At 42.0% G+C, this 27,911-nt stretch overlaps 2 protein-coding genes across 7 annotated transcripts in view; one reads left to right on the top strand and one right to left on the bottom strand.

Moving 5' to 3' along the window:
* Positions 1–4,871: 4,871 nt before the first annotated feature.
* LOC138799332 (lysosomal acid lipase/cholesteryl ester hydrolase-like) lies at positions 4,872–27,367 on the top strand. Of its 4 annotated transcripts, none has more exons than XM_069980342.1 (11): positions 4,872–5,147; positions 6,200–6,241; positions 8,175–8,301; positions 10,820–10,934; positions 13,760–13,958; positions 18,670–18,779; positions 19,204–19,340; positions 20,741–20,887; positions 23,198–23,269; positions 23,632–23,700; positions 25,256–27,367. In XM_069980342.1, the coding sequence occupies exons 3-11, from the start codon at positions 8,182–8,184 to the stop codon at positions 25,487–25,489; spliced, it is 1,203 nt and encodes a 400-aa protein (XP_069836443.1). In that variant the 5' UTR covers positions 4,872–5,147; positions 6,200–6,241; positions 8,175–8,181; the 3' UTR covers positions 25,490–27,367. The 4 variants fall into 4 exon arrangements, with proteins under 4 accessions (XP_069836443.1, XP_069836444.1, XP_069836442.1 ...); XM_069980343.1 differs by having other exon boundaries at positions 6,203–6,241; XM_069980341.1 differs by lacking the exon at positions 6,200–6,241.
* The window catches only part of ANKRD22 (ankyrin repeat domain 22), a 44,245-nt gene continuing 43,612 nt past the window's right edge, over positions 27,279–27,911 (bottom strand). For all 3 annotated transcript variants that reach the window (XM_069980346.1, XM_069980347.1, XM_069980348.1), the window contains exon 7: positions 27,279–27,520. In XM_069980346.1, the coding sequence (XP_069836447.1) occupies positions 27,443–27,520 (78 nt within the window). In that variant the 3' untranslated portion in view covers positions 27,279–27,442. The remainder of the gene's footprint in view (positions 27,521–27,911) is intronic.

A 27,911-nucleotide genomic window follows, 5' to 3' on the forward strand; every position in this document is an offset into this window, starting at 1 on the left:
TTTCCGCACGGAGGGGGCGTGGTTTATATTAGCACTTTTTTTAGCCAGATTTATCATGTGCAATTCTTTGATTTTGTGCAGGAAATATTGCACAGTAATATTCAGTCAGACCCTGGCGTAGTTTGTTTGCACATAGGGAGCAGAAATGTACAACTAGTGTTTTTCTGCTGTGTTCTGTGTCCACGGAGCTGCCTTTTAATTTTTTTGCTCAAACTCTAGAGTTCCCCTTTAAATAACTCAAGATATGTAACTGTGAGGATTGATGGTAAGGGAGGTCACCACCTTGTGGATCAAATTTGATGATAAAAACTATCCACTGGATCAAAAGCAGCTCTTGACATGTGGTTCAAAGACCTTCTTTGTGGTGTCAGGAAGGTGGTTCTTGCAGGATCTACTGGCTTCAAAGTAATAAAAGGGAGATTCTTTTACATTATCCCTAAGTAAAACACCTATATGCATTGGTAACAATTCAGTAAACTGCAGGTGTGCTGTTAAATGTCCCAATGCTCTCTCCTTCCTCCCCAACTTCTCATAAGTTTAGGAGTGGGGACCTGGCTAAATATCCCATATGGGGTGGAGATAAACAAAACCGCCCAGAGGGCCCAGGTCAAGAAAAAATAAATAAACTGACCTTCCAAATGTATAAATCAATTGCTGTTGAAGACACATGGCATGGTACTGTCCTAGGGGGAGTTGGGATTCCAGTGGTGCTGTTCCTTTGCTCATCCTATCCTGCTCTTTGTTTTGACTCATAGGAAAGGCCTGTTCAGCCAATTATCTGGATGATCCCCATATAGCAGTTCTCCGGGCAGGACACATTTTAGATATGTGCCCAAAAAGGAGATGAATTAAAAAAAAAAAAAAAAAATCTTTTTGTGTATTTTAGCATTTTTCTTCTGAGGCTGTGTTCACACATGCAGTAACGCAATAAGTGCAATGTAAATGCATCATTTAATTGCAGTAATCGATAATTTCATTGCAGTGCTGTATCACTTCATTGCAGTAATTATTCATTTCATTGCCGACCAGCTGTCCTTCGTTTCATTAATGCAATGAAGCTCGAACATGTGTGAACATACCCTAAACTTGTTCTTATTAGACCTTTTTTTGTTATGTTATGTTTGTCAGACCTTTTTGTTATGCGCAGTGCTTTTACAGGTGAACTGCACTCTATCAGTGTATTAGGGGCGGGTGCTCTGTAGAGGGACAGTGTTGCTGTGTCACACTCCCTTCTATTCTGGCACTTATGCAGTCAGCAGATCCTGCAAAATCCATTCTGCTGAGACAGCGGTGAATTTCTCTGAACTCCCTGGCAAGAGTTACAGATCATCCGGTGGATTATTTGTCATCTACATTATGCAAGTTTTTTACTGCCATCAAATTAGATCCTCAAGGTGATGAGGTACCGTTCCTTCTTGTTTTATAATGCTCTGTGTCTTGCCATTTATGACTTAATTAATCCTGGAGATGGTACTATCTGTAATCTTTGTCAAATCAAGGATTTTGGACGTACTCTACATGTTTTAACTAATATATATTATTTAAAACCCCATATGAGAAATAAAACATGGGAACATTTTTGGTATAGTGTACTATAATAAGTACAGTGGTGCCTTGGATTACGAGCATAATTCGTTCCGGGACCGTGCTTGTAATCCAAATCCACTCTTAAACCAAAGCAAATTTTCCCATAAGAAATTATAGAAATGCAGACAATTGGTTCCACACCCCCAAAATAATGATTTATTATTCTGAATAACATGTAAAACAAATGCAACAAACATTCAGAAACAGCAGAATATGTGATATTATAAGTTACTGTTCAGTAATGGAGAGGATGGGAAACACAAGGGCTGACAGAGACTGCAGGGAGCAGGAAGGAATGAGCAGGGAAGATGTGGGCACGCTATAGCATCACTCTCTGTCTGAGGAGATAAGGGTTACAGCTATGGAGAGATTACCTCCACAGTCCTGTCCCCTGATGTAAGCCCCAGCCTGAAGTGGATCTGCTATGATTTGGAAGGTGAGGGAGACTTACTGGGTCAGAGTACAGGGCTGTAGACCACGCTATGCAGGCCATGCCCCTCCCCCACTCCTGCTCCCACCCAGTACAGGGAGCTCTTAAACCAAAGCAATGCTCTTAAACCAAGTCACAATTTTGAAAAACTGTGAACTCTTAAACCAAGTTACTCTTAAACCAAGGTACCACTGTATAACTGCCCACTACAAGCCAAGCTGATAAATGTAGATTTATTATTATTATTATAATGTAGGACGATGGGCATATTTGCTTATTTGCTATTAGGCCCGTCATACCCACACAGATAGCAGTGTATGTGGTGGTGATGCTGATTGTTAGAAACAAGGGGCAGAAGCGCGCAGCAGCATGCAGTCTGCCTCTTCATCTCCATGTCACTGCTTAAGGGTCTGTTCACATGCACAGACTCGCTGCGTAAAACTCGCATCAAACTCGCATGAAAGTATCTGCGTTTTTTGTGGTGTTGAACTCGCCTGTGAAAATCATGTGAAAAATCAAAACTCGCATGTAAAAATCGCACCAAACACGCAGTGAGAATACACATACATTGACTTAATAGCAATCAGTATCCCTGTGGATTTATGTGCGAGAAACTAGCAGCGATAAATACGCAGCGAGTCTGTACGTGTGAACAGACCATAAGTAGCAGTCAACAGAATTATTATGGAGCCCTATAGAACCTCCGGTACAGCGATTGCCAGAAGTTCCATAGGGCTCTATTATAATTCCGTCAACTGCTATTTTAGCTGTTAGACAGAGATAAAAAGGCAGAGTACATGTCTGCGCCTTTGTTCTAATAATCGGTGGGGCCTCAGCACCCGGACCCTGACCGATACAAACCTGTGACATGTCACTATGTTTAGATACTCTTTAAAATACAGTAATACCTCAAACGTAATTGGTTCTAAAAGACAGTTTGAGAACCGAGTAGTGTCTTCCCATAGGAAATAATGTAAATGTGTATAATTGGTTCCAGCACCCACCAATAATTACCTACAGAACCCATTTATTACACTAATAAGTGCCCAGTATAATCCATACAGTACAGAACAGCACTATACTGTACAGGACATTATACACAAGAAAAATTCAACTAAACCAACAATTATAGTACAGTAGTCACTAACTCTTCACTCATCCTTTACTGTATAGTATACCCCACCCCAGCACTGTAAAGTATGGGAGGTGCACTGACTGTACTACTACTGTACTGTATATGCACTCCAGCAGTCTTATACAGTACAGGATGGGAGATGGTGGTGCCCTGACTGTACTACTACAGTACTGTATATGCACTCCAGCAGGCTTATACAGTACAGGATGGGAGATGGTGGTGCACTGACTGTACTACTACTGTACTGTATATGCACTCCAGCAGTCTTGTACTGCACTGTATGTGAGGCCTCCCCAGTGGTAAACTCACCAGGTACAACTCACCATCCATGCTCACAAAAATGTTTGGATACCGAGCAAGGTTTGAATTCCGAATGTTACTTCCTGTTAAGTTTTTGAATACCAAACAGTTAGAAATCAGAGGTATTACAGTACTTCAGGACTGGGTGCAAAAAAAGTGTTTGAGAAACGAGAGAGTTAAAAACTGAAACAAACTTTCCTTGAAAATATTGTTTGAGAACTGAACAGTTTGAGTTCAAAGCAGTGTGAGAACCGAGGTACCACTGTATAATGCAATTAATCCTGCACAGTAAATGGTGTGAATGAAAAAAAATTGCTGATTTTTGGTCATATCATACATCAGAAAAAAAAAACTATAAAAAAGAGGTTTAAAAAAATCCTAAAATGGTTCAGAGAAAACCCACAAATCATGGTGTAATAAAGCATAAACATAAAAATAAAAAAAAAAGTTATGGGGATCAGAACAATTACAATTTTTTATATTTATTACATATTTAAAATGTCATTGCAATATATTTTAATTTTATAATTTACATTAAGTACACATATACAAGTACTAAAATAAAACAAAAAGCATATAAGCAAAAAAATATAAATTGGGCATAGCTGTAATTAGAGATGAGCGAATTTAGATTGCAAACTAAACAAATGGGCACTGAGGTTATACACGGGCTGCCGCTGAACCCCAGGCAGAAGAAGCTATTTGTTTCTTTTGTAATGTAAATTCGCTCATCCTTAGGGCCCTATTCCACCGGACGATTATCGTTCAGATTATCGTTAAATCGTTCGAATCTAAACGATAATCGTTCGGTTGAAATGCAGTTAACGATTAACGACCGAACAAGAAATCGTTGATCGCTTTATAAGACCTGGATCTATTTTTATCGTTGCTGGTTCGCAAAACGTTTGCAAATCTTTCACATTGAATAAGACATCGTTCGGTCGTTCGCAATACCGAAGAAATAGCGAAGAATAAACGATTGCAAATACGATCATAAGTAACGATTATCGTTCCATGGAAATGAGTGAACGTTTTCAGGTCTTTCGCAATAGCGGTCGTTTGAGATCGTTAACGATTATGCGAACGATAATCGTCCGGTGGAATAGGGCCCTAAGCTGTAATCACACTGACCCACAGAATACAGATAACATGTCACCTGCACCGTAACTTTCATAGTGTAAATACAAAATCCCACATAATTTGCTAAATTGTTGGGAAATTTCTTTTAGTGTTAAGAATTCACAATCTTTCAAGCATCACTGAGAATACTCTACTAATAATACTCTACAGGTTTTTTTGGATTGGGTCCATCTGGCTAAAGTTCAAGCACATTAAGAGAGCAGTATAGTTGTTATGTATTAACTTAAAGTGCTATAAAGCCAGTCCATTTGCCAATAAAATGATTAGGTGTTCCAGGAAGAACTTGAATTCTGTAGCGACACAACACTCCAATCACTTCTATTCATCAGAGCAAGGAATAACCTGAAAAATGTAAGAAATCAGACATAGATGACCAATCGAAAATGTACGGGCTATAATATACTGGAATCTATAACATATAATAGCCAGGGTTGGAGACCTAAAAGCACACAAGGAGGACACCAGGAGGAGCCAACACCCATGAGCTGCACATCGAAAGGACTTCTGTTTACCACCATTGAGCTCCAGCCTGGCTGTCTAATATCCAGAGGAGAGGTATATAGCAGCGTATTTTTATTAAGGTCAAGAGCTGTAGATGTAGATTGTATTGTATTTGTTGTACAGTACACCAAGCCAATTTCCATACGTGTGTTGTGCACCTGTAAACAAGGTTATATCGTTGAATAGTATATTTGTCTTCTTGTGGTATATAGAAGTAGTCAGAAGGGCAAGCTGCATCATACATAACTAAACACTTTCTATTGTTATGCTGCTTGTGAGATGTCATAGTTCTGCTTTTTTACATGTTCAAATGTTACAGGTACATGTTCAAATAGTAGCGTTTGTTTGGCCAAAAGTTATCTCTCCCAACCTTCCAATGAACATTAAAGGGGTACTTCAGCGATTTTTTTTTTTCTTTCAAATCAACTGGCTTCAGGAAGTTATACACATTTGTAATTTACTTCTATTTCTAAATCTCCAGTCTTCCAGTACTTATCAGCTGCTGCATGTCCTACAGGAAGTGGTGTATTCTTTCCAGTCTGACACAGTGCTCTCTGCTGCCACCTCTGTCCATGCCAGAAACTGTCCAGAGCAGCAGCAAATGCCCTTTGAAAACCTTTCCTTCTGTGGACAGTTCCTGACATGAACAGAGGTGGCAGCAGAGAGCACTGTGTCAGACTGGAAAGAATACACCACTTCCTTTAGGACATACAGCAGCTGATAAGTATGGGAAAACTTGAGATTCTTAAATAGAAGTAAATTACAAATCTATATAACTTTCTAAAACCAGTTTATTTGATAGAATTTTTTTTTTTTTTTGCTGGCATACCCCTATAATGGTCTTCATCTGATCCCTAAAAGCAGAGGGGAGAGGAGGGGTATGCTTCAACCAGGCTTCTCTGACTCCATGTTTACTTTCTCAAAACAATATGGTGGGGTGTTAAAAATGAGTTCATCAGCAACTTGACCTTAGATTAACCCTCCCAGCATTACAATTACAAGCTACAAAGTTGCAGATAAAGCCAGTCAGGGACTTTTTTACATTATTTGTTTCAGAAGGGAGGGGGGAGACAGAAAGAAAAGCTCACAGATTTTTGTGTCTTCAGCAGAAAGCAGCAGCTGAGAACTGGAGTAAGGAGACTGAATAGGTAATAACAAGTATGGAAGAAATTGTTACTCTCACTATGGGCAGCAACATATCAAAAGTTATGTTTGAGTGACATACCCCTTTAACTTTATGGGGGCATTTTTTTCAATAATGTACGCCTAATTTTGGTTGTTTTATTAATGGCTGTGCTTTTCCCTCTGAATTTAACCCCTTAAAGTGAAAGCCAATTTTCGTTTTTGCACTTTTGCTTTTTCCACTTTATGTTTAAAAGGCCATAGCGCTTGCATTTTTCACCTAGAGACCCACATGAGCGCTTATTTTTTGCGAAACCAATTGTACTTTGCAATGACGGGCATTATTTTCCCATAACATATGCTGCGAAACCGGAAACAAATCATTTGCGCTGTCAAATTGAAAAATAAAAAAATTGTTTTGATTTCGGGGAGTTTTGCATTTACGTCGTTCGCCCTATGGTAAAACTGACTTGTTATGCATGTTCCTCAAGTCATTATGATTACAATGATATGTAACATGTATAACTTTTCTTGTATCTGATGGCCTGTAAAAAATTCAAACCATTGTTAACAAATATATGTTCCTTAAAATCGCTCCATTCCCAGGCTTATAGCGCTTTTATCCTTTGGTCTATGGGGCTGTGTGAGGTGTCATTTTTTGCGCTATGATGCGTTCTTTCTATCGGTACCTTGATTGCGCATATGCAACTTTTTGATCACTTTTTATTAATTTTTTTCTGGATTTGATGCGACCAAAAATGCACAATTTTGCACTTTGGAATTTTTTTGCGCTTACGCCATTTACCGTGCGAGATCAGGAATGTGATTAATTAATAGTTCGGGCGATTACGCTGCGGTACTAAATATGTTTATTTATTTGTTTATTTATTTATTTATGTTTATAAAATGGGAAAAGGGGGGTGATTTGGACTTTTAATGGGGGAGGGGATTTTTTATTAATAAAAAAACATTTTTACTTTTTTTTTTACTGTAACTAGAAGCCCCCCTTGGGGACTTGTATATACACAGCACTGATCTCTCATAGAGATCAATGCTGTGTATATACACAGCAAAGATCGGTCAGATCGGTGATAGATTGCTATGGCCTGCTGCAGGCCATAGCAATCTATTGCCGAGCCGGGATCAGCGTCATTCCGACGCTGAGGCCCGGCACGGGCAGAAGAATGGATCTCCCCCCCGCGCGATCGCATCGCGGGGGGGAGATCCGTCCCACTAGACACCAGGGATGCACGGTTTAAAGCCTCTGGTTTGACAGCTGCACTTAGAGGCTTAATTAGCCAGCGCGTCAACGGGAACCGGCTAATAGATGCACTGCCCGGCCCGTTGGGACCCCGCTCTGAACACCCCCCGCGGCACCATGACGTATCAGATACATCATGGGTCGCTAAGGGGTTAATAATTTGTTGCATGTATTGGTAGAATTGTAATGCATCTCTGAATAAGGCTTGGTTCACACCAATTTTTTTTCATCCAATGGAACCGTTTTTCCATTGACTTCCGTTATTAAAAAAAAAGTTCAAAACGCATCTATTTTTTTTTTTACGTAAACAAAAAAGTGTTCGATTACTTTTCTGTGTACGTTATAGAAACTTATGCGTTTTGATCCACTTTTTATAATGGTAGTCAATGAAAAAAATTGATCAAAAAGATGCACACAAATGCATCTGTTCTTTCATTGTTTTTTTTTCCTGCAAAAACAGATGAAAAAAACGTATTGCAAAAACGTAGTGTGAACCCAGCCTAAAGTGGTGCAATTCACTGTAAGATACATAAAAGAGTTAATTTCTGGATTTTGGTGCACTGGGGAAGAGACTACAGAATTATTAACAGAGAGAATCCTGTGAGTTGTAGTGTATTTCTTTCACCATGCACTTGTGTAAGATTTTATGAAGGACACTCAAGTGTCATTGACATACCTGTGCTTTTTCTTCCGAATAGCCCAAAAATGCCGAGTTGGTTTGCAATGACTATTATGATATATGGATGTGCCAGTCAGGTGCTGGTCGGTTATAACAGAAATAAATGTGTTCCCTATCCTCCGGACCCTGAAGCATATATGACTGTGGTAAGTTTTACTTCCTTATTTGTATTGATGTAAATAAAGGTTACTAAGGTTTCATTCATTACTGTTACCGGTGTCCTGCTGAAGAACTTTTTTATTTTTTTTTACCATTATTCATGTATTACAGATCATAGAGCATTTTCTTTTCCTTCTGCTTTATTAGTAAAGTACAACAGAACAACAGTGTACAATATGATTTACATAGAATGGACATGTAATATATATAGCACACCTGATAAAAGGGACAGTATTCCTAGCTCTCCCCTCCCTTAAAGCTCTACAGCAGGGGTGGAGAACCTTTTCCATGTCGAGGGCAGGTCAAGCATTAATAAAATCATTCGAGGGCCGCATACTGTGCGCGGCAGTTAGTAGCGTGGGTTTGCAGCACCTGGGGCAAGGCAAAGTATTGTTCCCCCAGTGCCCCTGCTATTGTAGTTAACCCCCAGTGATGCCCCTTGTAGTCTAGTTAACCCCCAAGTCATGTCCCTGGTAGCCTAGTTAACCCCCCCAGTGATGCCTCTGGTAGCCTAGTTAACCCCCATCAGGCATGTCCCTTGTAGCCTAGTTATCACCCCCATCAGTCTTGTCCCTGGTAGCCTAGTTATCACCCCCATCAGGCATGTCTCTGGTAGCCTAGTTATCACCCCCATCAGGCATGTCTCTGGTAGCCTAGTTATCACCCCCATCAGGCATGTCCCTGGTAGCCTAGTTATCACCCCCATCAGTCTTGTCCCTGGTAGCCTAGTTATCACCCCCATCAGGCATGTCTCTGGTAGCCTAGTTATCACCCCCATCAGGCATGTCTCTGGTAGCCTAGTTATCACCCCCATCAGGCATGTCTCTGGTAGCCTAGTTATCACCCCCATCAGGCATGTCTCTGGTAGCCTAGTTATCACCCCCATCAGGCATGTCTCTGGCAGCCTAGTTATCACCCCCATCAGGCATGTCTCTGGTAGCCTAGTTATCACCCCCATCAGGCATGTCCCTGGTGGCCTAGTTATCACCCCCATCAGGCATGTCTCTGGTAGCCTAGTTATCACCCCCATCAGGCATGTCTCTGGCAGCCTAGTTATCACCCCCATCAGGCATGTCTCTGGTAGCCTAGTTATCGCCCCCATCAGGCATGTCCCTGGTGGCCTAGTTATCACCCCCATCAGGCATGTCTCTGGCAGCCTAGTTATCACCCCCATCAGGCATGTCTCTGGCAGCCTAGTTATCACCCCCATCAGTCTTGTCCCTGGTGGCCTAGTTAACCCCCAAATAAAAAAAAAATAAACATCCCTCTCACCTTACCTCCGCTCCCACGCTGCCCATGTCCTCTTCTCTCCCAGGTCCTCTGTGCCGGTCTTCTCCTGCAGGCGGCGCGCGATGAAATGACGTCATCGCGCGGCCCGCAGGAGACTGAAGACACGCGCCGCTCTAGTGGGGAAGAAGCCGGCATAGACAGCATCCTCCTGTATCCGGCAGCTGTCACAGACACCGGAGGATGCTGTGTATGCCGGCTCCTTCCTCCTACAGAGCGGCGCGCATCACAGGGGAGCTGCGGGCCGCATCGGGAGGTCTCAGGGGCCGGATGCGGCCCGCGGGCCGGAGGTTCCCCACCCCTGCTCTACAGTTTTGGCTACTAGCAGTCTCCCTTCCCTGAAATATTCCGTCTTCTACCTGTTGTCAGGGGAATTCTGTCTGGAAACATACAAAGCAAAACAAAACACAGGAAGTGGGGGTGGGGCATAGCTACTGCTCTATGCTGTAAAGAGGGCAAAAGTGTGTAACAGCAAGCTGTGTCTAGTCTGCAGAGGTACCTGCCAGGGGCGGATTAACTTTACTATAGGCACCGGGCTGTTCACCAAGCCTGGGCCCCCCCACCCCACTGTAACTATGGCAGCACTAGCCTGGCGTTCATAGTACAGTATAGATAATGTCATGATGTCCTGATTTGTGCAAAATTGCCATTAAAAAACAGTGATTTTTTGCAAATCATGGCGGAAGTGTAGCCAGGAGACAGTACACCACTGAAAGTATTTTTGGATGGTCATGGGCCCCCCAGGAGCTCAGGGCCCCGGGCTGCCGCCCGAAACGCCCCTGTTATATTCCACTACTGGTACCTGCATTGACCTTTAAAGGTAAATTATGGCTTCCCTTTCATCTCAGCAGCAACAGTAGCTCATTGCTTACTGTAACCTATTCCTTACTAAGTGTTGCTTCATGTATCTAATCACCTCCTGCCTTTGCTCCTATATCATCTTGCAAAACTGTTGTATCAGTAACCCTTTCTCCTTCTACATAACATCTATAATAGTGTTCTGGAAGTTATTTCCCAGCACAATGCCAGCCTGTTTAGTGCATTTTCACCAGCATGTCATAAAATAGCATAACTGTGTGTACTACTGGTATCATGGAGGGGACTCTCAGAGGCTCAATCATTGCAGTGAAAGACATATAACCACATTGTCACCACTCTGAAGGGTTAATGTAACAAAAACCTATAATAATACAGCCTTATCTAATATTATTGTTATAGGCAGAGCTAATCACCTATCGAGGGTATCCCAGTGAGGAATACAAGGTGGTCACAGATGATGGCTACATACTCAGTGTCAACAGAATACCACATGGCACTAAGCATCATTCTCTAGGTATATTTTGCTGGTTTCCCTTGCATTTTTTCCATTTACATAATGGTAACTACTCTATGGAGAATATTAAAGATTGTTCCTGCAGACAAAGATGAACAGTATTACAGAGAGCTGACAGAGCTGGTTATTAAATCATTCATATTCTGTCACTTTAAGCCATGATGTGTTTTATTGATCAGTTGCCACAATTACATCCTTCATTGTGCTGATCGGTAGGGATCCCCCCCCCCTCCTCACCTACAAACACTGATGGCCTATTGTTGTCAACCAAATCTGATATTGAAAGTAAAATGTTAACTTTTGCTGCATAATTCATATGTATTGTATGTACAAAAGCAGACAGGAATACCAGACCTGTAATCTACTGTAGAAATACTCTGAAAGCAGTGTTTCTCAACTCCAGTCCTCAGGACCCACCAACTGGTCATGTTTTGAGGATTACACAGGTGATATAATAATAGTCAGTGCACCAGTAACTGCCACAGCTGTTCGTTGTGTGGGATATCCGCAAAACATGACCTGTTGGGGGGTCTTGAGGACTGGAGTTGAGAAACACTGCATTAAAGGGTCATATTGACACAGTTCCCCATCTCTAGCACCTCTTCCATTTGAAAATATTGATTTAATATTCTTTCCCCTGAACATTTTTTCATTCACTTGAGTTACTCTCTTGAGAACTCTTGATAAGATCAATGGCACTTCTCTGCTTACTGAGCACTTAAAGTTAAATTGTCAGAAAGAAATGCATTATGGCACATATGAGTTCTTTCTAGAACAAGAAGTTATCTACAACATACTTAATTTGTTATGGAAAAAATGTCACTCATCTCAGGGATACCAGCCAAAGATAACACTGTTGTCTCAATACAGTGAAATCATTGGTGCGTCTCTACCTGGGATATATGAATATGCAAAAGGAGCCTATGGAGCCTCATTTAAGTGTCTCAAAACACAGGACTAGGCAGCAATGCACCTAGGATTTCACTGCATTGAGCGCTTTCACTAGCAGCCGGCAGTGTTATCTTTGCCTGGTCTCCCTGAGTGATCCGTTTCCATATGGCTCTACTAGGCATTGCACCCACCTAGCCAGAATCCTGCTCCACACTGATAAGGGGCAACACTTCGAAACAGCTGTATGTGGATGGTTACCTAGCCTTGGTTTTGCCCTTGTCATTACATTGACTTTTATGGCCACTTAATATGGTGGTTTTGGTGGTTTCCCTACAGGAGCCCCCCCTTGGCTGGGTCCTTCCCGGAGGGATATCTGGCTGGTCCTGTGTTTTGAGATTTTTTAATGAGGCTCCACGGGCTCTTAATTTCTTGTTTCAAATGTATTGTTAGCTTTTTCAGGGTGCACTATAAAAACATATTTTCTAATTTCACAACACTGACTCAAAAAAGAGGAGAGAACAGGGAAATGCTTTTACATACTTGTAATCAGGTCGGTGTCTGATCAAAAGACATCTTTGATAGTCCGAAATGGCTGATGATATAGGCAACTTTATTCCATACAGTAGAAAGAGCAATTTACAGTGGGCCTGGTCCAAACTACACTGCTTGATGGCAGTAAAAAGGAACATGCACTTAAAACACTGATAACGTTTCATCATTTTGGCCAAGGTGAAGTTATTTTTCACATTGGTGACATTCACGTTTGTGGTGGTGAAGTGAAAATAGTGAGTAACTCACTTAGGTTATGTCCCCACAAATTACTAAAGATAGAAAAGAACGTCTGTTGTTGGTAAACAGTGGCCGTAAATAATGTTCATGTTCTTTGTGATCTTAAAGGGAACCATTCACCCCGTGGCCCCCGGCAGAAACTGACATACAGTGACATAAAGGTAAATATACTTACCACATCGCTCCCGGTCCCGTCCCGCATCCCGTTGTTGACACAGAGAAATCGCCGATTCTTCTTCTCCCGCCCATTATGGTAATGAGCTGAAATGAGTCCAACGTCCATAGGAAACGACGGACGAGTCCAACTTATTCATGAGGTCCTCTTCTCGTCGCCGCCCATCCACGCCTCCTGGAACTTGATTAACATCTTCAGTCTTCTGACAAATTCCCGCACAGGCACCGTTGCGATGTTCTCATCACCTCTTCTGCGCCTGCACGGTAAACAGGATACGTGTTCAAGACAATCGGCACACGCGCAGTTAACAGTGAAGCGGCGGAGCGGCTACAATTGTGAACTGCGCATGCGCCGAAAACGACTGTCACGGCGCCTGTGCGGGATCCGGCGAGAAGAAAGAAGACAAGGAGGAAGAGGACCCGGCGACAATCAAGTGTCGGAGGCGGGGAGAAGGCTGGACTTCGGACCCGGCGGCTCTCATTACCATAATGGGCGCGAGAAGAAGAATCAGTGATTTCTCCGTGTCAACAACGGGATCCGGGATGGGACCGGGAGTGATGTGGTAAGTACATTGACCTTTATGTCACTGTATGTCAGTTTCTGCCGGGGGCCACGGGGTGAATGGTTCCCTTTAAGTACATTGTGGGAACATAGCCTTATATCTATGTTAGATATTGTAGGTGAAGGATTATCACATAGTGTAGTTGCCACTGTAGTCACGATTATTGTTAACCCTTAAAGAAGAGCTACAAAGCAGGGAGATGTAGAAAAGTAAGCAATGCTAAAATGTTTTTACTAGCACCTGCTTTTTTTTGTAATCCTAATCATATATTCATTCATTCTTTCCTGCTTCTTGTTTCAGCTGTTTTTAGGTAAGAAAAATATAATATATACTGTAGTACCTGCTGTATATTTTTACAATTTGATTAGATTTTTTAACAAATTGAATTTTCTACCTTTAATACTCTAGAGCCTAAACCGGTGGTATTCCTACAGCATGGCCTGCTTGCCGATGCCAGCAACTGGATAACTAACTTTGAATACAATAGCCTGGGCTTCATCCTGGCCGATGCAGACTACGATGTGTGGATGGGCAACAGTCGGGGTAACACATGGTCTCAGAAGCACAAGACTCTGTCTCCTAGAGGCAGTGAATACTGGGCTTTTAGGTTCGCATATTTTGCTTCATATATATATAATATCATCCAATGCATCACATTCAAACAACACATGCATATTAAAGGGGTGTTACGGTGTTTCTTTAAAAAAAACAACAACAACATTGCTTTTACTCAATAGACTTTATAAAAAAAAGAAAAATAGGACAATACTCACCTACCCCTGGTCCTCTGCTGGTCCCCCGCAGCTCCTATTGGGTTTCCTCAAGTCCCCTGATACACCTAAATCTGCCTGCTCAGCCTGTTATTGGCCACAGCCTTGTACTGTCTTGGACAGTGATTGGCTGAGCAGGCAGGTTCTGCTGTGAGCTCTCCTCTTGGAAGCAGAAAGATGACAGGAGCAATGGGGATTGAAAGGAGCTAAATAAGAGCTAGCGTTAGGTAAGTACATATTTTCTTCTATTGTATGTGGCCTCAAGGAATATTGAGGAATCTTTTTAAGCACAGGAAGTTTCCTTTATGTATCTATGGTAATTGCATTTTATATAACTTGATATGTTGTTACAAACTCAGCACTGTTAAATGTATATATTATATAGATATAAGATTCCCTGTTTGCAAATAAAAACGTACAAAAATAAACATTACATTACGTGTAAAGTTTTAGATCTACTGTATGCCCTGCAACAGATTATTTCAAGCAAGTGTGCTGCAGAAAGCCACTTTATAAAGACATATTAAAGGAGTTGTCCAGCAAAAATCTTTTTCTTTCAAATAAACTGGTGTCAAAAGTTATATAGATTTGTAATTTACTTCTATTAAAAATCTCAAGTCTTCCCATACTTATTAGCTGCTGTGTGTCCTGCAGGAAGTGTTGTTTTATTTTCAGTCTGACACAGTGCTCTCTGCTGACATCTCTGGCTGAGACAAGAAATCTATAGAGAAGGAGAGGCTTTCTATGGGAATCCCCATAGAAAACCTCTCCTGCTCTGAACAGTTACTGTCTGGGCCAGAGATGTCAGCAGAGAGCGCTGTGTCAGACTGAAAATAAAACACCACTTCCTGCAGGACATACAGCAGCTAATAAGTATGGGAAGACTTGAGATTTTTTAATAGAAGTAAATTATAAATCTATATAACTTTCTGACACCAGTTGATTTGAAAGAAAAAGATTTTCGCTGGACAACCCCTTTAAGGTGATAAGATGGTACACTCTGTTTGATCAAATGGTTTGCTAAGAACCTAATTTAAAAAAAAAAATCATTATATCGTGAAGACATGTCAAAATATTTTATGATGACGGGTACACTTTAAGAACCATGACTAACAGGCTCTAATGCTGAAAACACATGTACCCACCCATGGCCTTGTACCCACTCGTGACTTTTTAATGTATTTCAGCAAATAATGGATTTAAATTTACATGAGGCACTTCTTGATATCTCTTCCACCAAGCATCCTCCTTTTAATCACGCCGCTTTACATCCACAGTAGGACGCAATAAGAACCAGATAATTTATCTATAGCAGCCCCAGAACTAGTAGAATGGAGGGCAGACTATTAGAAAACAAGAAGCCTCAGGGAAACTCAGCATTTCAACCATTTTCACAATCCAGTTAACATCTACATAAATTCCTAAGTAGCTTTATAAATACTTCAGTTACATATTTTTCTTCTCGAGCCAGGTCCTAAGCTTATCTCAGAATCCTTCTGATTTCTGGCCACCAGAGAGCAGATCAGTGTGGAAACTGGGACGATGATTAACCCCTTAACCTCCACAATCTGTATATATTTCCATTGCACCTGGGAAGTAGGAATGTATATCTTGCACACATCAGTATGGCCAGAGCTAATGACAGCCACAGTCACACAGCTGCCTGTCATTAACCCCCTTAAATAGCGACCGCGACGTTTAAGGTAGTCAGTGACAGGATGAGCACCTGTCACTGACTGATCGGGTTCTGATCACTTGTACCGGCAGGTAAGCTACTTACCTCCGTCCTGTCGGCTCTTCGATCTGTGCACAGCGTAAATGAAAAGCAAAGAAAACAAACAAAAACTAGCAATGCTGATTTTTTTTTTATTATATACTAGAAAAAATTATAATAAAAAACATTTTTTTTAACCCCAATATGATACCAGTAAAAACTAGAGCTCATGACGCCCCAACCAACCCTGTAGGTAGAAAAATAAAAACGCTATGGCTCTTAGAATGTGGGGAGAAACATTGCTTCACTTTGACCCGAACATCTTCGGTCATCAGGGGCGTAGCTAGGGGTTCAGTCTAGGGGGGGCGAGCAAGTCTGAGTGGGCCCCCCAACCGATTAAGTTACCCATAGGGAACCTCAGCAGAAGACACTCCTTTTCAAATAATAAAGGAAATATTCAACTACATTACTCATAGAGAACAGGGACTGAGAGCAGTGTAAAAGGCTTTCTACTTTTCACATATACGGCCATGTAAAATTTAAAGGGGTTATGCAGTGGAGGTATAGTGGATAAGGGGTGTAGTAGTGAGGTATAGTGGATAAGGGGTGTAGTAGTGAGGTATAGTGGATAAGGGGTGTAGTAGTGAGGTATAGTGGATAAGGGGTGTAGTAGTGGAGGTATAGTGGATAAGGGGTGTAGTAGTGGAGGTATAGTGGATAAGGGGTGCAGTAGTGGAGGTATAGTGGATAAGGGGTGCAGTAGTGGAGGTATAGTGGATAAGGGGTGTAGTAGTGAGGTATAGTGGATAAGGGGTGTAGTAGTGAGGTATAGTGGATAAGGGGTGTAGTAGTGAGGTATAGTGGATGAGGGGTGTATTAGTGGAGGTATAGTGGATGAGGGGTGTAGTAGTAAGGTATAGTGGATGAGGGGTGTAGTAGTGAGGTATAGTGGATGAGGGGTGTAGTAGTGAGGTATAGTGGATGAGGGGTGTAGTAGTGAGGTATAGTGGATGAGGGGTGTAGTAGTGAGGTATAGTGGATGAGGGGTGTAGTAGTGGAGGTGTAGTGGATAAGGGGTGTAGTAGTGAGGTATAGTGGATGAGGGGTGTAGTAGTGGAGGTATAGTGGATGAGGGGTGTAGTAGTAAGGTATAGTGGATGAGGGGTGTAGTAGTGAGGTATAGTGGATGAGGGGTGTAGTAGTGAGGCATAGTGGATGAGGGGTGTAGTAGTGAGGTATAGTGGATGAGGGGTGTAGTAGTGGAGGTGTAGTGGATAAGGGGTGTAGTAGTGAGGTATAGTGGATAAGGGGTGTAGTAGTGGAGGTATAGTGGATGAGGGGTGTAGTAATAGTATAGGTAGATATGAGGGGTTTAGTAGTGGAGGGGACAGGGCACACACCTTCCAGTCAGCTCTAATGTGTGTCGGCTCTGCTGTGGTGCTGGGCTTTCCTCCCCCTTCATGAGTGAAAGTGAAAGTAAGGGATTGTGCTGTGCAGCCGTCCCCTAGTGAGGCAGAGTCTGCTGCCTGAGGCGGAAAGCTCATTCTATCTCATGGCAGAAGCGGCAGTTACCAAGTGGACACATGGCAGACCCTCTTCTTACCACCAGCCTGCCATTTTTTCCACAATACAGCAGGTATACACACCCCAAGCTGCATCCCCCCAGTAGCCTGTAACTCCAAATTAGGTCCCCTTCATTTGGCCAGACCAGCACATCACACCCCACACCTCCTTTCCCCCCAGAAAAAGAAAGGACGCCATAATTACCTGCAACGCAGTACTGTCACAGTCAGCCTCAGGAGTCAGCTCACTCAGAGAGTCCCTGCTCTGTGTGTGTGACGTCAAGTGCAGGGGGAAGGGAGCGGCTTCTTGTGGCTGGAGGCGGAATTGCTCTGCCTTCGGCAACAGGAGTGATTACATGGCCAGGCTCAGCATCCAGCAGCTGAGTGCCTTCCCAAGAGCACTTGCCGGATGCCGGGGGACCCAATTCAGCGAAAAATCTCTGGAGATCACAGTGGGCCCCTGCCCCCATCAAATTTCGCTACTGTCGGTCATGAAGGGGTTAAACAGGTCTAAGCTGTTGGGTTGCTTATATCTTGAGGCCCTATTCCACGGGCCGACTGACAAGAGAAAACAAGCGCAGCATAGGATACAGCAGCATCTGATGCTGACGCTTCTATTCTACGGAGCAACAGCAGCAGATTGTTGCTGTATCAGTCATTTGTCTTTCAGGGTGCGTTCACACCTACAGGATCCGCAGCAGATCTGCAGCAGATACACAGCAGATTTGATGGTGCAGATTTGATGCTGTGTTCAGTTATTTAAGTGAAATCCGCTGCGGATCTGCTGCGGATCCGCAGCAGAGAATCAGCTGCGGGTCCGGTAAGTGTGAACGTACCCTCAACATGTTTGAAAGACAAACGACGCAACGATCAGCCGACATGAACAATGTTGTCTGATCATTGCTGTCAATTCCACGGGACAATTATCGTCCGTAACGGGGGATATCGTCCGAATACAGCCGATAGTCGTTCCGTGGAATAGGGCCTTTACCGGATTAAAGTAAAAGTGATATCTACTGATTGTGAATAAGACGTCATATTGTATACTGCCTTTACTTCCTGGTCTCTTCTCGACACAAGTTAGTGCCTTCTCTGTCATGCAGGTAAACGCTGTGGCCAGCGGGCAATTCCTTGTGTCAAGGCGTCACTAGAAAATGGTAATTGCAGTGCAGATTTTTAACTTGTTCAGCCCAGCCTGGCCAGTGGCCACTATTAAAACATAAAAAAGATATCGGGACAGCCCCTTTAACCCTGTAACCCTTTTACTTCTAGTTATGATGAAATGGCAAAGAAAGATCTTCCAGCAGTTATCGATTTTATTTTACAAACAACAGGCCAGAAGCAATTATATTACATTGGTCATTCACAAGGCACTACTATAGGTAAGTATGAATTATAACGTACATGTCAGTAGAAAGGACCCCATGCACGCTCAGCCACCTCTCCTACATGTGGCCGAAATGAAAGGGTCAGGTAGTTTTTAAATAGTTGTCAAAAGGTGCACCCACAAAATTTTTACTCCACCGACCTTAAAGGGATATTCCAGGGAATAATGGTGCCAGAAAGTTATACGTTGTAAGTTACTACTGTTTAAAAATATAAGCCTTCCAGTACTTATCAGCTGCTGTATGCCCTACAGGAAGTCATGTAGTCTTTCCAATCCTCTGTCCTCCTCCAATCCTTTCACCTCTGTCCATGTCAGAAGCTGTTTCCTACATGTTTTTGTGCAGGTTTTTGAAAAAAAAAATGTTTTTGTTATTTTGGTAAATTGATTCATATATTTTCCTTCTTATTTTTCCGTTACAGGATTTATTGCGTTTTCCACCATTCCTCAACTGGCAAAAAAAATTAAAATGTTTTTTGCCCTTGCTCCTGTGGCTACTGTTCAACATCCTCTTGGTCCAATTGCAGCTTGCAGATACCTACCGCCTGTTTTGATTAAGGTACAGGGTTGGATACAGGCAATACTAGAGCAGTATGTGGGGCACTTCTATTACTCAAAGGTGCTATATAAAATACTTTGATATGCCAAACCATGAAATGCAAGGCATTAAAAACTAATTAGTGTAGGCCATTACATGCCGTGTTTTTCTTTTAGGCTGCGTTCACACTACGTATATTTCAGTCAGTATATTTCAGTCAGTATTGCAACCAAAACCAGGAGTGGATTAAAAACACAGAAAGGCTCTGTTCACACAATGTTGTAATTGAGTGGATGGCCGCCATATAACAGTAAATAACTGCCATTATTTCAATACAACAGCCGTTGTTTTAAAATAACAGCAAATATTTGCCATTATATGGCGGCCATCCACTCAATTACAACATTGTGTGAACAGATCCTTTAGGTGTTTTTTTTATCCACTCCTGGTTTTGGTTTCAATATGAGGACCATAGTACTGACTGAAATATACGTAGTGTGAACCCAGCCTTAAGGTGAGACTTAATGCTCCCTTGCTTCAGATGCACAGGTTGTACATATGGATTAGGGATGAGCGAACCTGAGCAAGGTGGGAATCATACGAACTCGAACCTCGGCCGGTTTGCTCGTCCCTAATATGGATCCCTTTAGGCCAAAATATTTAGAAATGAATAACCAAAGTGTAAAATAATAGAATTGCAATTGACACACAAAGAGCTGGACATAAAAATTCTCAATATCTTACATTTCCAGGTCAGTGACTAGTAACTGAAGGAATGCCATCTTATTACACTTGCTTCATGAAGGGAAGCAGCTATATTTGTTGGTGCTGTATGTGACAAGTAGTATTATAAAAACACATTGTTCTCAGCCACATAGTATGCAGTTTCCTGCTGTTTTTAGAACATCAGGGAACTTCAAGGCAAGACATGATTCTTTGCCCAACAGAAGTAGATCTTATCGCCTAGCTTAATTTTTACTGAGCCAAATTATGGGGGCCGCCATCTTACCAACACTGACTGCACATTGGGGATAACCATGGCATAGCACATGAGCATGGCGACAGGTGATTACAATGCAGCCACAAACTGAACCAACTGTTAGTAAATCATCAGTAACTTGCAGGCTAAACCAACACACTACATGGCACAGTTTTTGGCCTGTGTCATGGCCCCCCAGAAGCTGCATAATGGGCCCTTACACAATTAAAAAAAAAACATTACAATAATCGGTACATGGAGGGGTGCTGGGATTAGACATTAGAGCCACACATTGGTATTGTGTTGTCCTCGCCTGCACAGCATACTACCACCCTGTGGCTGCAACGTGTGCACCCAGCCTTACATCCCACATTTGGTGTGTATGTAGGGGTGGTGGATAGATATCATATATGAAGGTCTTTCATCTTGCTTCCTTTTTTAGCCACTGTTCGGTGATAAAATCTTTATGCCACAAACAAGACTTACTAGGTTCTTCGCCAGACATTTTTGCAATTTCTATCCATTGGATGAATTATGCGGCAACATCTTCTTCCTCCTGTGTGGATTTAATAAACGGAACCTAAACATGGTATGTTCAACATGTAAACTAAAGGCGGAATGAAAACTTCTGTCCATTGCTAAAAAAATTTATCAATCCGTATAAAGCAAATATTTATGTAATCTGCCATAACAAGATGCACTGGATAAAGATATTATATCAGTCTTCATATAAACAATATAAAAAAATTTATGTAGAGGATGCTGAAAACTCATGCAAATTCTATTTCATTTACAGTGCCTATTTACACACAGGGTTAATGATTCTAGCTATACAAATGAATCACAAAAAAACTTACATTTAAAAGTGTTTTTCTGGCCAAAACCTATTATGGCCCATCCACAGAATAGGCTACCAACAATTGACCGGTAGGGTGCTGACAACAGACACCCCCATGGCATTTTTAACAAACAATGTACAGTGGGGAAAAAAAGTATTTAGTCAGTCACCAATAGTGCAAGTTCCACCACTTAAAAAGATGAGAGAGGCCTGTAATTGACACCATATGTAGACCTCAACTATGGGAGACAAAATGAGAAAACAAATCCAGAAAATCACATTGTCTGATTTTGTAAGAATTTATTTGCAAATTATGGTGGAAAATAAGTATTTGGTCAGTAACAAAATTTCATCTCAATACTTTGTTATATATCCTTTGTTGGCAATGACAGAGGTCAAACGTTTTCTGTAAGTTTTCAAAAGGTTGGCACACACTGTTGTTGGTATGTTGGCCCATTCCTCCATGCAGATCTCCTCAAGAGCAGTGATGTTTTGAGGCTGTCGCTTCGCAACACGGACTTTCAACTCCCTCCAAAGGTTTTCTATAGGGTTGAGATCTGGAGACTGGCTAGGCCACTCCAGGACCTTGAAATGCTTCTTACGAAGTCACTCCTTCGTTGCCCTGGTGGTGTGCTTTGGATCATTGTCATGTTGAAAGACCCAGCCACGTTTCATCTTCAATGCCCTTGCTGATGGAAGGAGGTTTGCACTCAAAATCTCAAGATACATGGCCCCATTCATTCTTTCACATACCCGGATCAGTCGTCCTGGCCCCTTTGCAGAGAAACAGCCCCAAAGCATGATGTTTCCACCCCCATGCTTTACAGCAGGTATGGTGTTTGATGGATGCAACTCAGTATTCTTTTTCCTCCAAACACGACAAGTTGTGTTTCTACCAAACAGTTCCACTTTGGTTTCATCAGACCATAGGACATTCTCCCAATACTCTTCTAGATCATCCAAATGCTCTCTAGCAAACTTCAGACGGGCCCGGACATGTACTGGCTTAAGCAGTGGGATACGTCTGGCACTGCAGGATCTGGCGGCGTAGTGTGTTACTGATGGTAGGCTTTGTTACATTGGTCCCAGCTCTCTGCAGTTCATTCACTAGTTCCCCCTGCATGGTTCTGGGATTTTTGCTCACCGTTGCTGTGATCATTTTGACCCCACGGGGTGAGATTTTGCGTGGAGCCCCAGATCGAGGGAGATTATCAGTGGTCTTGTATGTCTTCCATTTTCTAATTATTGCTCCCACAGTTGATTTCTTCACTCCAAGCTGGTTGCCTATTGCAGATTCAGTCTTCCCAGCCTGGTGCAGGGCTACAATTTTGTTTCTGGTGTCCTTTGACAGCTCTTTGGTCTTCACCATAGTGGAGTTTGGAGTCTGACTGTTTGAGGGTGTGCACAGGTGTCTTTTTATACTGATAACAAGTTTAAACAGGTGCCATTACTACAGGTAATGAGTGGAGGAAAGAGGAGACTCTTAAAGAAGAAGTTACAGGTCTGTGAGAGCCAGAAATCTTGATTGTTTGTAGGTGACCAAATACTTATTTTCCTCCATAATTTGCAAATAAATTCTTACAAAATCAGACAATGTGATTTTCGGGATTTGTTTTCTAATTTTGTCTCTGATAGTTGAGGTCTACCTATGATGTAAATTATAGACGCCTCTCATTTTTTTAAGTGGGAGAACTTGCACTATTGGTGACAGACTAAATCCTTTTTCCCCCACTGTATAGGAATCAGATGTCTCATTTCCAAGTTGTTTGTGAAGGTGTTGCTGGGTTACTGTAGAGCAGATTCCATTTAAATGAATGGGAGCTGCTCTACAGTAACGTAGTGCCAACACTGCACAGCCAAGGCTTCTGGCTCCAGTATGTTGTTTATTGCTGGCACTGTGGCTGTCCTGATCAGATGATCGGGGGGAATGGGGGGGGGGGGGCGGGTACCAGGTGTCCTGTGGTAGGCATTCAATAGTTTTTGGTCACAGAACCTCTAAATTCTATTCTGTAATGAATCTTGTGTAAAACATTGTAGTTTTTTTTTTTTTTTATCCTTTAGACGCGTGTTCATGTCTACACTTCATTTTGCCCTGCTGGAACCTCTGTGCAAAACATGAAACACTGGTTACAGGTACCGTGCTATACAGGGAACAGTTCTACACCTAGATTTAATAAGAGGAAAATGTGACAGAGACTTTAAAAATAAAGAATTTACCAATAACCATTTTTTTTGTATTACCTTACTGCTATATGCCATGTGAAAACTGAATAGTGCAATTCTCATGCGGAGGAGAAGCTGTGTTCAGAGTAATAATATGCATACATAATCACCTCCATTACATCCTACTATCCAAATACAAATAGATGAAACAAGAAGAATGGTCAGTTGTGAGATATGTAGTCACACTGTCTGCAATGTATATTCCATATATGCAATGGAACACTACAATGGGAAATGGTAAAAAATATTTGTATATGTGCCTTATTACTTAGGCTGTCCACACTGGGAGACTACAGGCTTTTGACTGGGGCTATGAAGGAAATATGAAGCATTATAACCAGGTAATCTTTTTTTCTTGTATATTTTTCCTTTAAAACTCGAAGGTTACTTTAAAGTTCTTGATTTTAATGAAGACGTAATTATCTGATTACAATGGATCTAAGTTTTGAGACCTGGTCTAAGCCTAAGGAGATTGTAGCCAATTTATGTATTTAAATAAATAGCTGTCCATGTAATATTCATACAGCCTAGACCTGCCAGGGCACGTAGCAGCTCACCATCCTGTCTCATAGAGACAACAAACACGTTTCAATATCCTTATCACAGAAGTCATTCCTTCTACTTCAGCCTAGTATCCAGCTGCGTCACTGTGTTATCTCAGCACAATATTAGGTCGGGTTCACACACAGACACTGCCGAGGTCAGTAAGGTTCAACCCGGCCGGTACTGCAGTTTCTTTAGAATTGGGATGCGGGCACATTCGGGTGCGCCTGCATTTCAATCACCCATAGCACACAATGTAAATTGCAGCCGGAGCCATACTTTACCTTGCCTGCTCTTTAAGTTTTGTGCGGCCACTTTTCAATGAATAGCACCCTCACAAATTTAACATGTTAGTTTTTTCTATGGCCGCAAGGAATCCTAGCCGGCGTGTATATAGAGTGTATACTCTTCAGCTGGGATTCCATTACAATCAATGCTATTAATAACGGCTGGTGTTACAACGGCCATTATTAAATGAAGGCTAAGTTTGCACAATGTGTATTTTCAATTAATCATGGCCATTGTTGCATATTGCAACATCGGCCATGATTAATTGAAAATATACTTTACATTTAAGTTTATGGGATTCTGGCTGGAGTGTATACACTCTGTAAACACTCCGGCCAGAATTCCTTGCGGCTGCACGAAAAACTGGCATGTCAGTTTTGTACGGCTGATATTTATTTAATAGCGGCCGCACAAGACTGACAGAGCAGACAAGGTAAAGTATGGCTTGGCCACACTTAACATTGTCGGCTATGCTGATTTGGAATGGGGGTGCACCCGAATGTGCCCACATCCCAATTCTAAAGAAGTTCAACTGGCCAATACTGCAGTACTGGCCAAGATGAACTTCACTGACACTGGCCGTTCTGTGACACAGCTGTGTCACAGAATGGCCTGAGTCATTCTAAGCATGTACTACTCTTCCAGTAAAGTAATATTTTTCATAGATCTCTCTTCTTGATTATGAACTGGTGTATTAACTTGATGAATGAAACAGATCGGGTAAACAGTATTAGGTCATAACTGTAAAAGATTATATTGTTATTTGTATCTTTCTGCCCAATGTTGGTATTATATATGCTTTTTTAAAAATTTTGTATGGAAAAAAATAAAATGAATTAAAAGAATACATATATTTTTTATGTTGTTCCTGCCCCCCCCCCCCCACCCCACACACACACACACAAACCTCTGCTCTTGTTTTCAAAAGTAATGTACAGGTTCACAATGTCCATAGGGAAGCTAGATTATGCTGACCACAGTGGGGTCATCCTTCTTAAGTAAGATGACAGGAGACTTCATTGTCCTTATTTTTACCTTTAAACGTGTTCTTTGTTTTTTTTGCAGAGCACACCCCCTTTATATGATGTAACAAAGATGAATGTCCCCACCGCTCTATGGAGTGGAGGAAATGACTGGCTTGCTGACACGCTGGATGTTCAGTTACTAACCTCTAAAATCAGTAACTTGGTATTCCATGAAGAGATACCACAATGGCAGCATCTAGATTTCATATGGGGTATTGATGCCCCACAAAGGATGTACAACAAAATCCTTGAGCTCCTGAAAAAGTACAGGTGAACTATCGATTAGATATCTGTAACTGGTTTTATCAGTGAGAAGAGGAGGGACAAGGAATACCTGCTAATGTCTTTGGAATATTAGGTGGTATGGTATTAGCAGGGCCGATTCTAGATTTTCTGCTGCCTGAGGCGCAAATTGAAACCACAAACTAATAGTGCCAGGCTCCCAGACCCCCCACTCCACATATGCTGCCACATGCTCGCCTATATACTGTTCTCAAGATACTGCTCCCACAATCAAGGCTTTTTTCTTGGTGCCTATATATAAATAAAGGTCCCTATGGCCCCTTATTTCTCCCTTTACACTGCCCCACATACACCTGTTATATACCTCTTTCCTCACATACTGTCTTCTGTATGCTGCCTGCAAGAAGCTGATGACAAACAGTAGGGCCTGTCCCTACAAAAGAGGGACACCTGGTAGTATGATTTTGCACAAATAGATTCAGGGGCCTTGCGGTTGGGGACCCAGGGAAATTTGTCAGGTTAGTCCCCCTTGCTGGCCCTGATAGTGCCCACCCCAGGAATCCCTGACAGTGCCAGTAACTCACCACTCCAGAAGGGAGGCCAACCCGTCATGGGGCTCCTGAATGTCACTCCCCCTCTGCCTAACATGTGTTGTGGGGGAGGGAGGAGCCAGTAGGCCCTGCAGAGTTTACTCAGGGGCCCTGGGTATTAGACATATATTTCCAGGAATGATTGGCAAGTGCCAGTTGCACATACCAAGTCATAAAAATTTTTTTCAGCAGTAAAAATGCAGTTTTACATCTGCAAGGTTTTAACACAACAAACCCTTGTTGGTCAGCTCACCGACTCTTGCTCTCCAAACGGTGCACGGAAAAATACAGAATACGATCAACATATTTGGAGCACCTTGGAGTAAAAGCTTCACGACTTTCTTTATTTTACACGGGGTAATACAGAGGAACAGACAAACACTGGTTGACACGTTTCAGCAAAAATTGCCTTGCTCACAATCTCCAGGACTGGATCCAGCTTTTCAAGACATCCAGAAAGACAGGAGTTCAATGGAAGCCAGCTGACAAGGCGATCACAGAGCCTAGCAAAACGATTGGGCTGCCCATGAAGAGAACACAACAAACAGCGTATTCTTACTTTTACGTACCCTATCGACATCCTCTTATGGGTCTCTAGTGTCCCTTCGAGACTATCTTGCCTCCACTTCTGAGATAGACTTGTCTCGTGGGTAACAGCCTGCTCAGCCAATCACTGTCAGTTGTGAGCAGCCAAAGGCTTTATCCATATTCTCTGGACAGCCTTATGGCTGCATCCGACTTTAGCAGCCACAAATGCCACGAGCTTGTGATTCAACAAACCTGAGTGAGCTCAAAGTTTACCGGCAATTGTAAACAAAGTGCACTCAATGAAGTATCCAGCCAAGACATTTTTATATGCATTGCTTTTATAGTTATTAAAGAAGCCATTATTTAGATCTCTCGAGTCCTTCATGGAGAAGCACCTAGGGAAATAAGCAGTTTTATAGGTTGGGAATTCTTCTTGCTCATCTTTGAATTTCATGTTACCATACCCATAGAGGGGAAACCAGTTGTTGTTGTAGCAGATGAACAGCTTCTGATCCCTAGATTTTATATGCAACAATGATAAAGTGGGCTGTGTCTCTATTAGCAGAACAAAATCAGGTGAGTGAACTTGGGGAACTTTGGTAGACCCCTTCTAATTTTTGCTGCGGTGATGCATTAGAAGCATCCTGTGTGTCTGTGTGCCTCTAAAACATAAGACGTCCTACAACTCCAAACAACTCTAACTGATCTTCATGCTGTTTTTATTAATACTTTATTATAATGTATGACAAAAAATATACAAAAAATTTACAATAAAGCATCTGTTAACATTACAGTTGAGACTCATTGCTTTAGAGGCCATAAATTATACAGTCAATGGAAGGGATGTAAACCTATTTCTGTAAGTTTTATGAAGACTTTTTCATCTGATGCAAGATTTTTTTGAATTTTAATCTCTCAGCGATATCAATGGAAGTTTCCCCATCCTGGAAAGAAAGAAAAAAATAATTCAAATTACACATGTATTAATAACAATCAGAGCTCCCAAAAATTTTATTTCAAAATGTGGCAGAAATTAACACATTTGACTGGCATTGTTTGTAGCCTAGGTTTATCAGCAGGGTGTCCCAGGGCAGTACTGGCAGTACAGCTGTCAGGGGCCCGGCCAATAATAAACTCTCAGGTGACAGGAAGACTGCATTGATTGATAGAGACCTCCCTATTTGGGTATAGGAAGAGATCTATCATACAATGCCAAAGGGGTGGGCAGAACGGGTCCACCCTAATGACACTTTTAGATAGCTGTTAGGGCCAGGACTCACATGGTACCTTTCATATATCTATCTGTGCTTACAGAGTGTAGAAAAAATGCTTTGA

Source organism: Dendropsophus ebraccatus, chromosome 8 (genome assembly GCF_027789765.1).
Source record: "Dendropsophus ebraccatus isolate aDenEbr1 chromosome 8, aDenEbr1.pat, whole genome shotgun sequence".
Lineage (NCBI taxonomy): Eukaryota > Metazoa > Chordata > Amphibia > Anura > Hylidae > Dendropsophus > Dendropsophus ebraccatus.

Bases quoted from the DNA above. Each gene is read 5' to 3' on its own strand.
- LOC138799332 (XM_069980342.1), top strand. From the start codon at position 8,182: ATGCCGAGTTGGTTTGCAATGACTATTATGATATATGGATGTGCCAGT. The intron at 18,780-19,203 runs GTAAGTATGAAT...TTTCCGTTACAG, and splicing joins TTCACAAGGCACTACTATAG to GATTTATTGCGTTTTCCACC. The intron at 19,341-20,740 runs GTACAGGGTTGG...TTCCTTTTTTAG, and splicing joins TACCGCCTGTTTTGATTAAG to CCACTGTTCGGTGATAAAAT.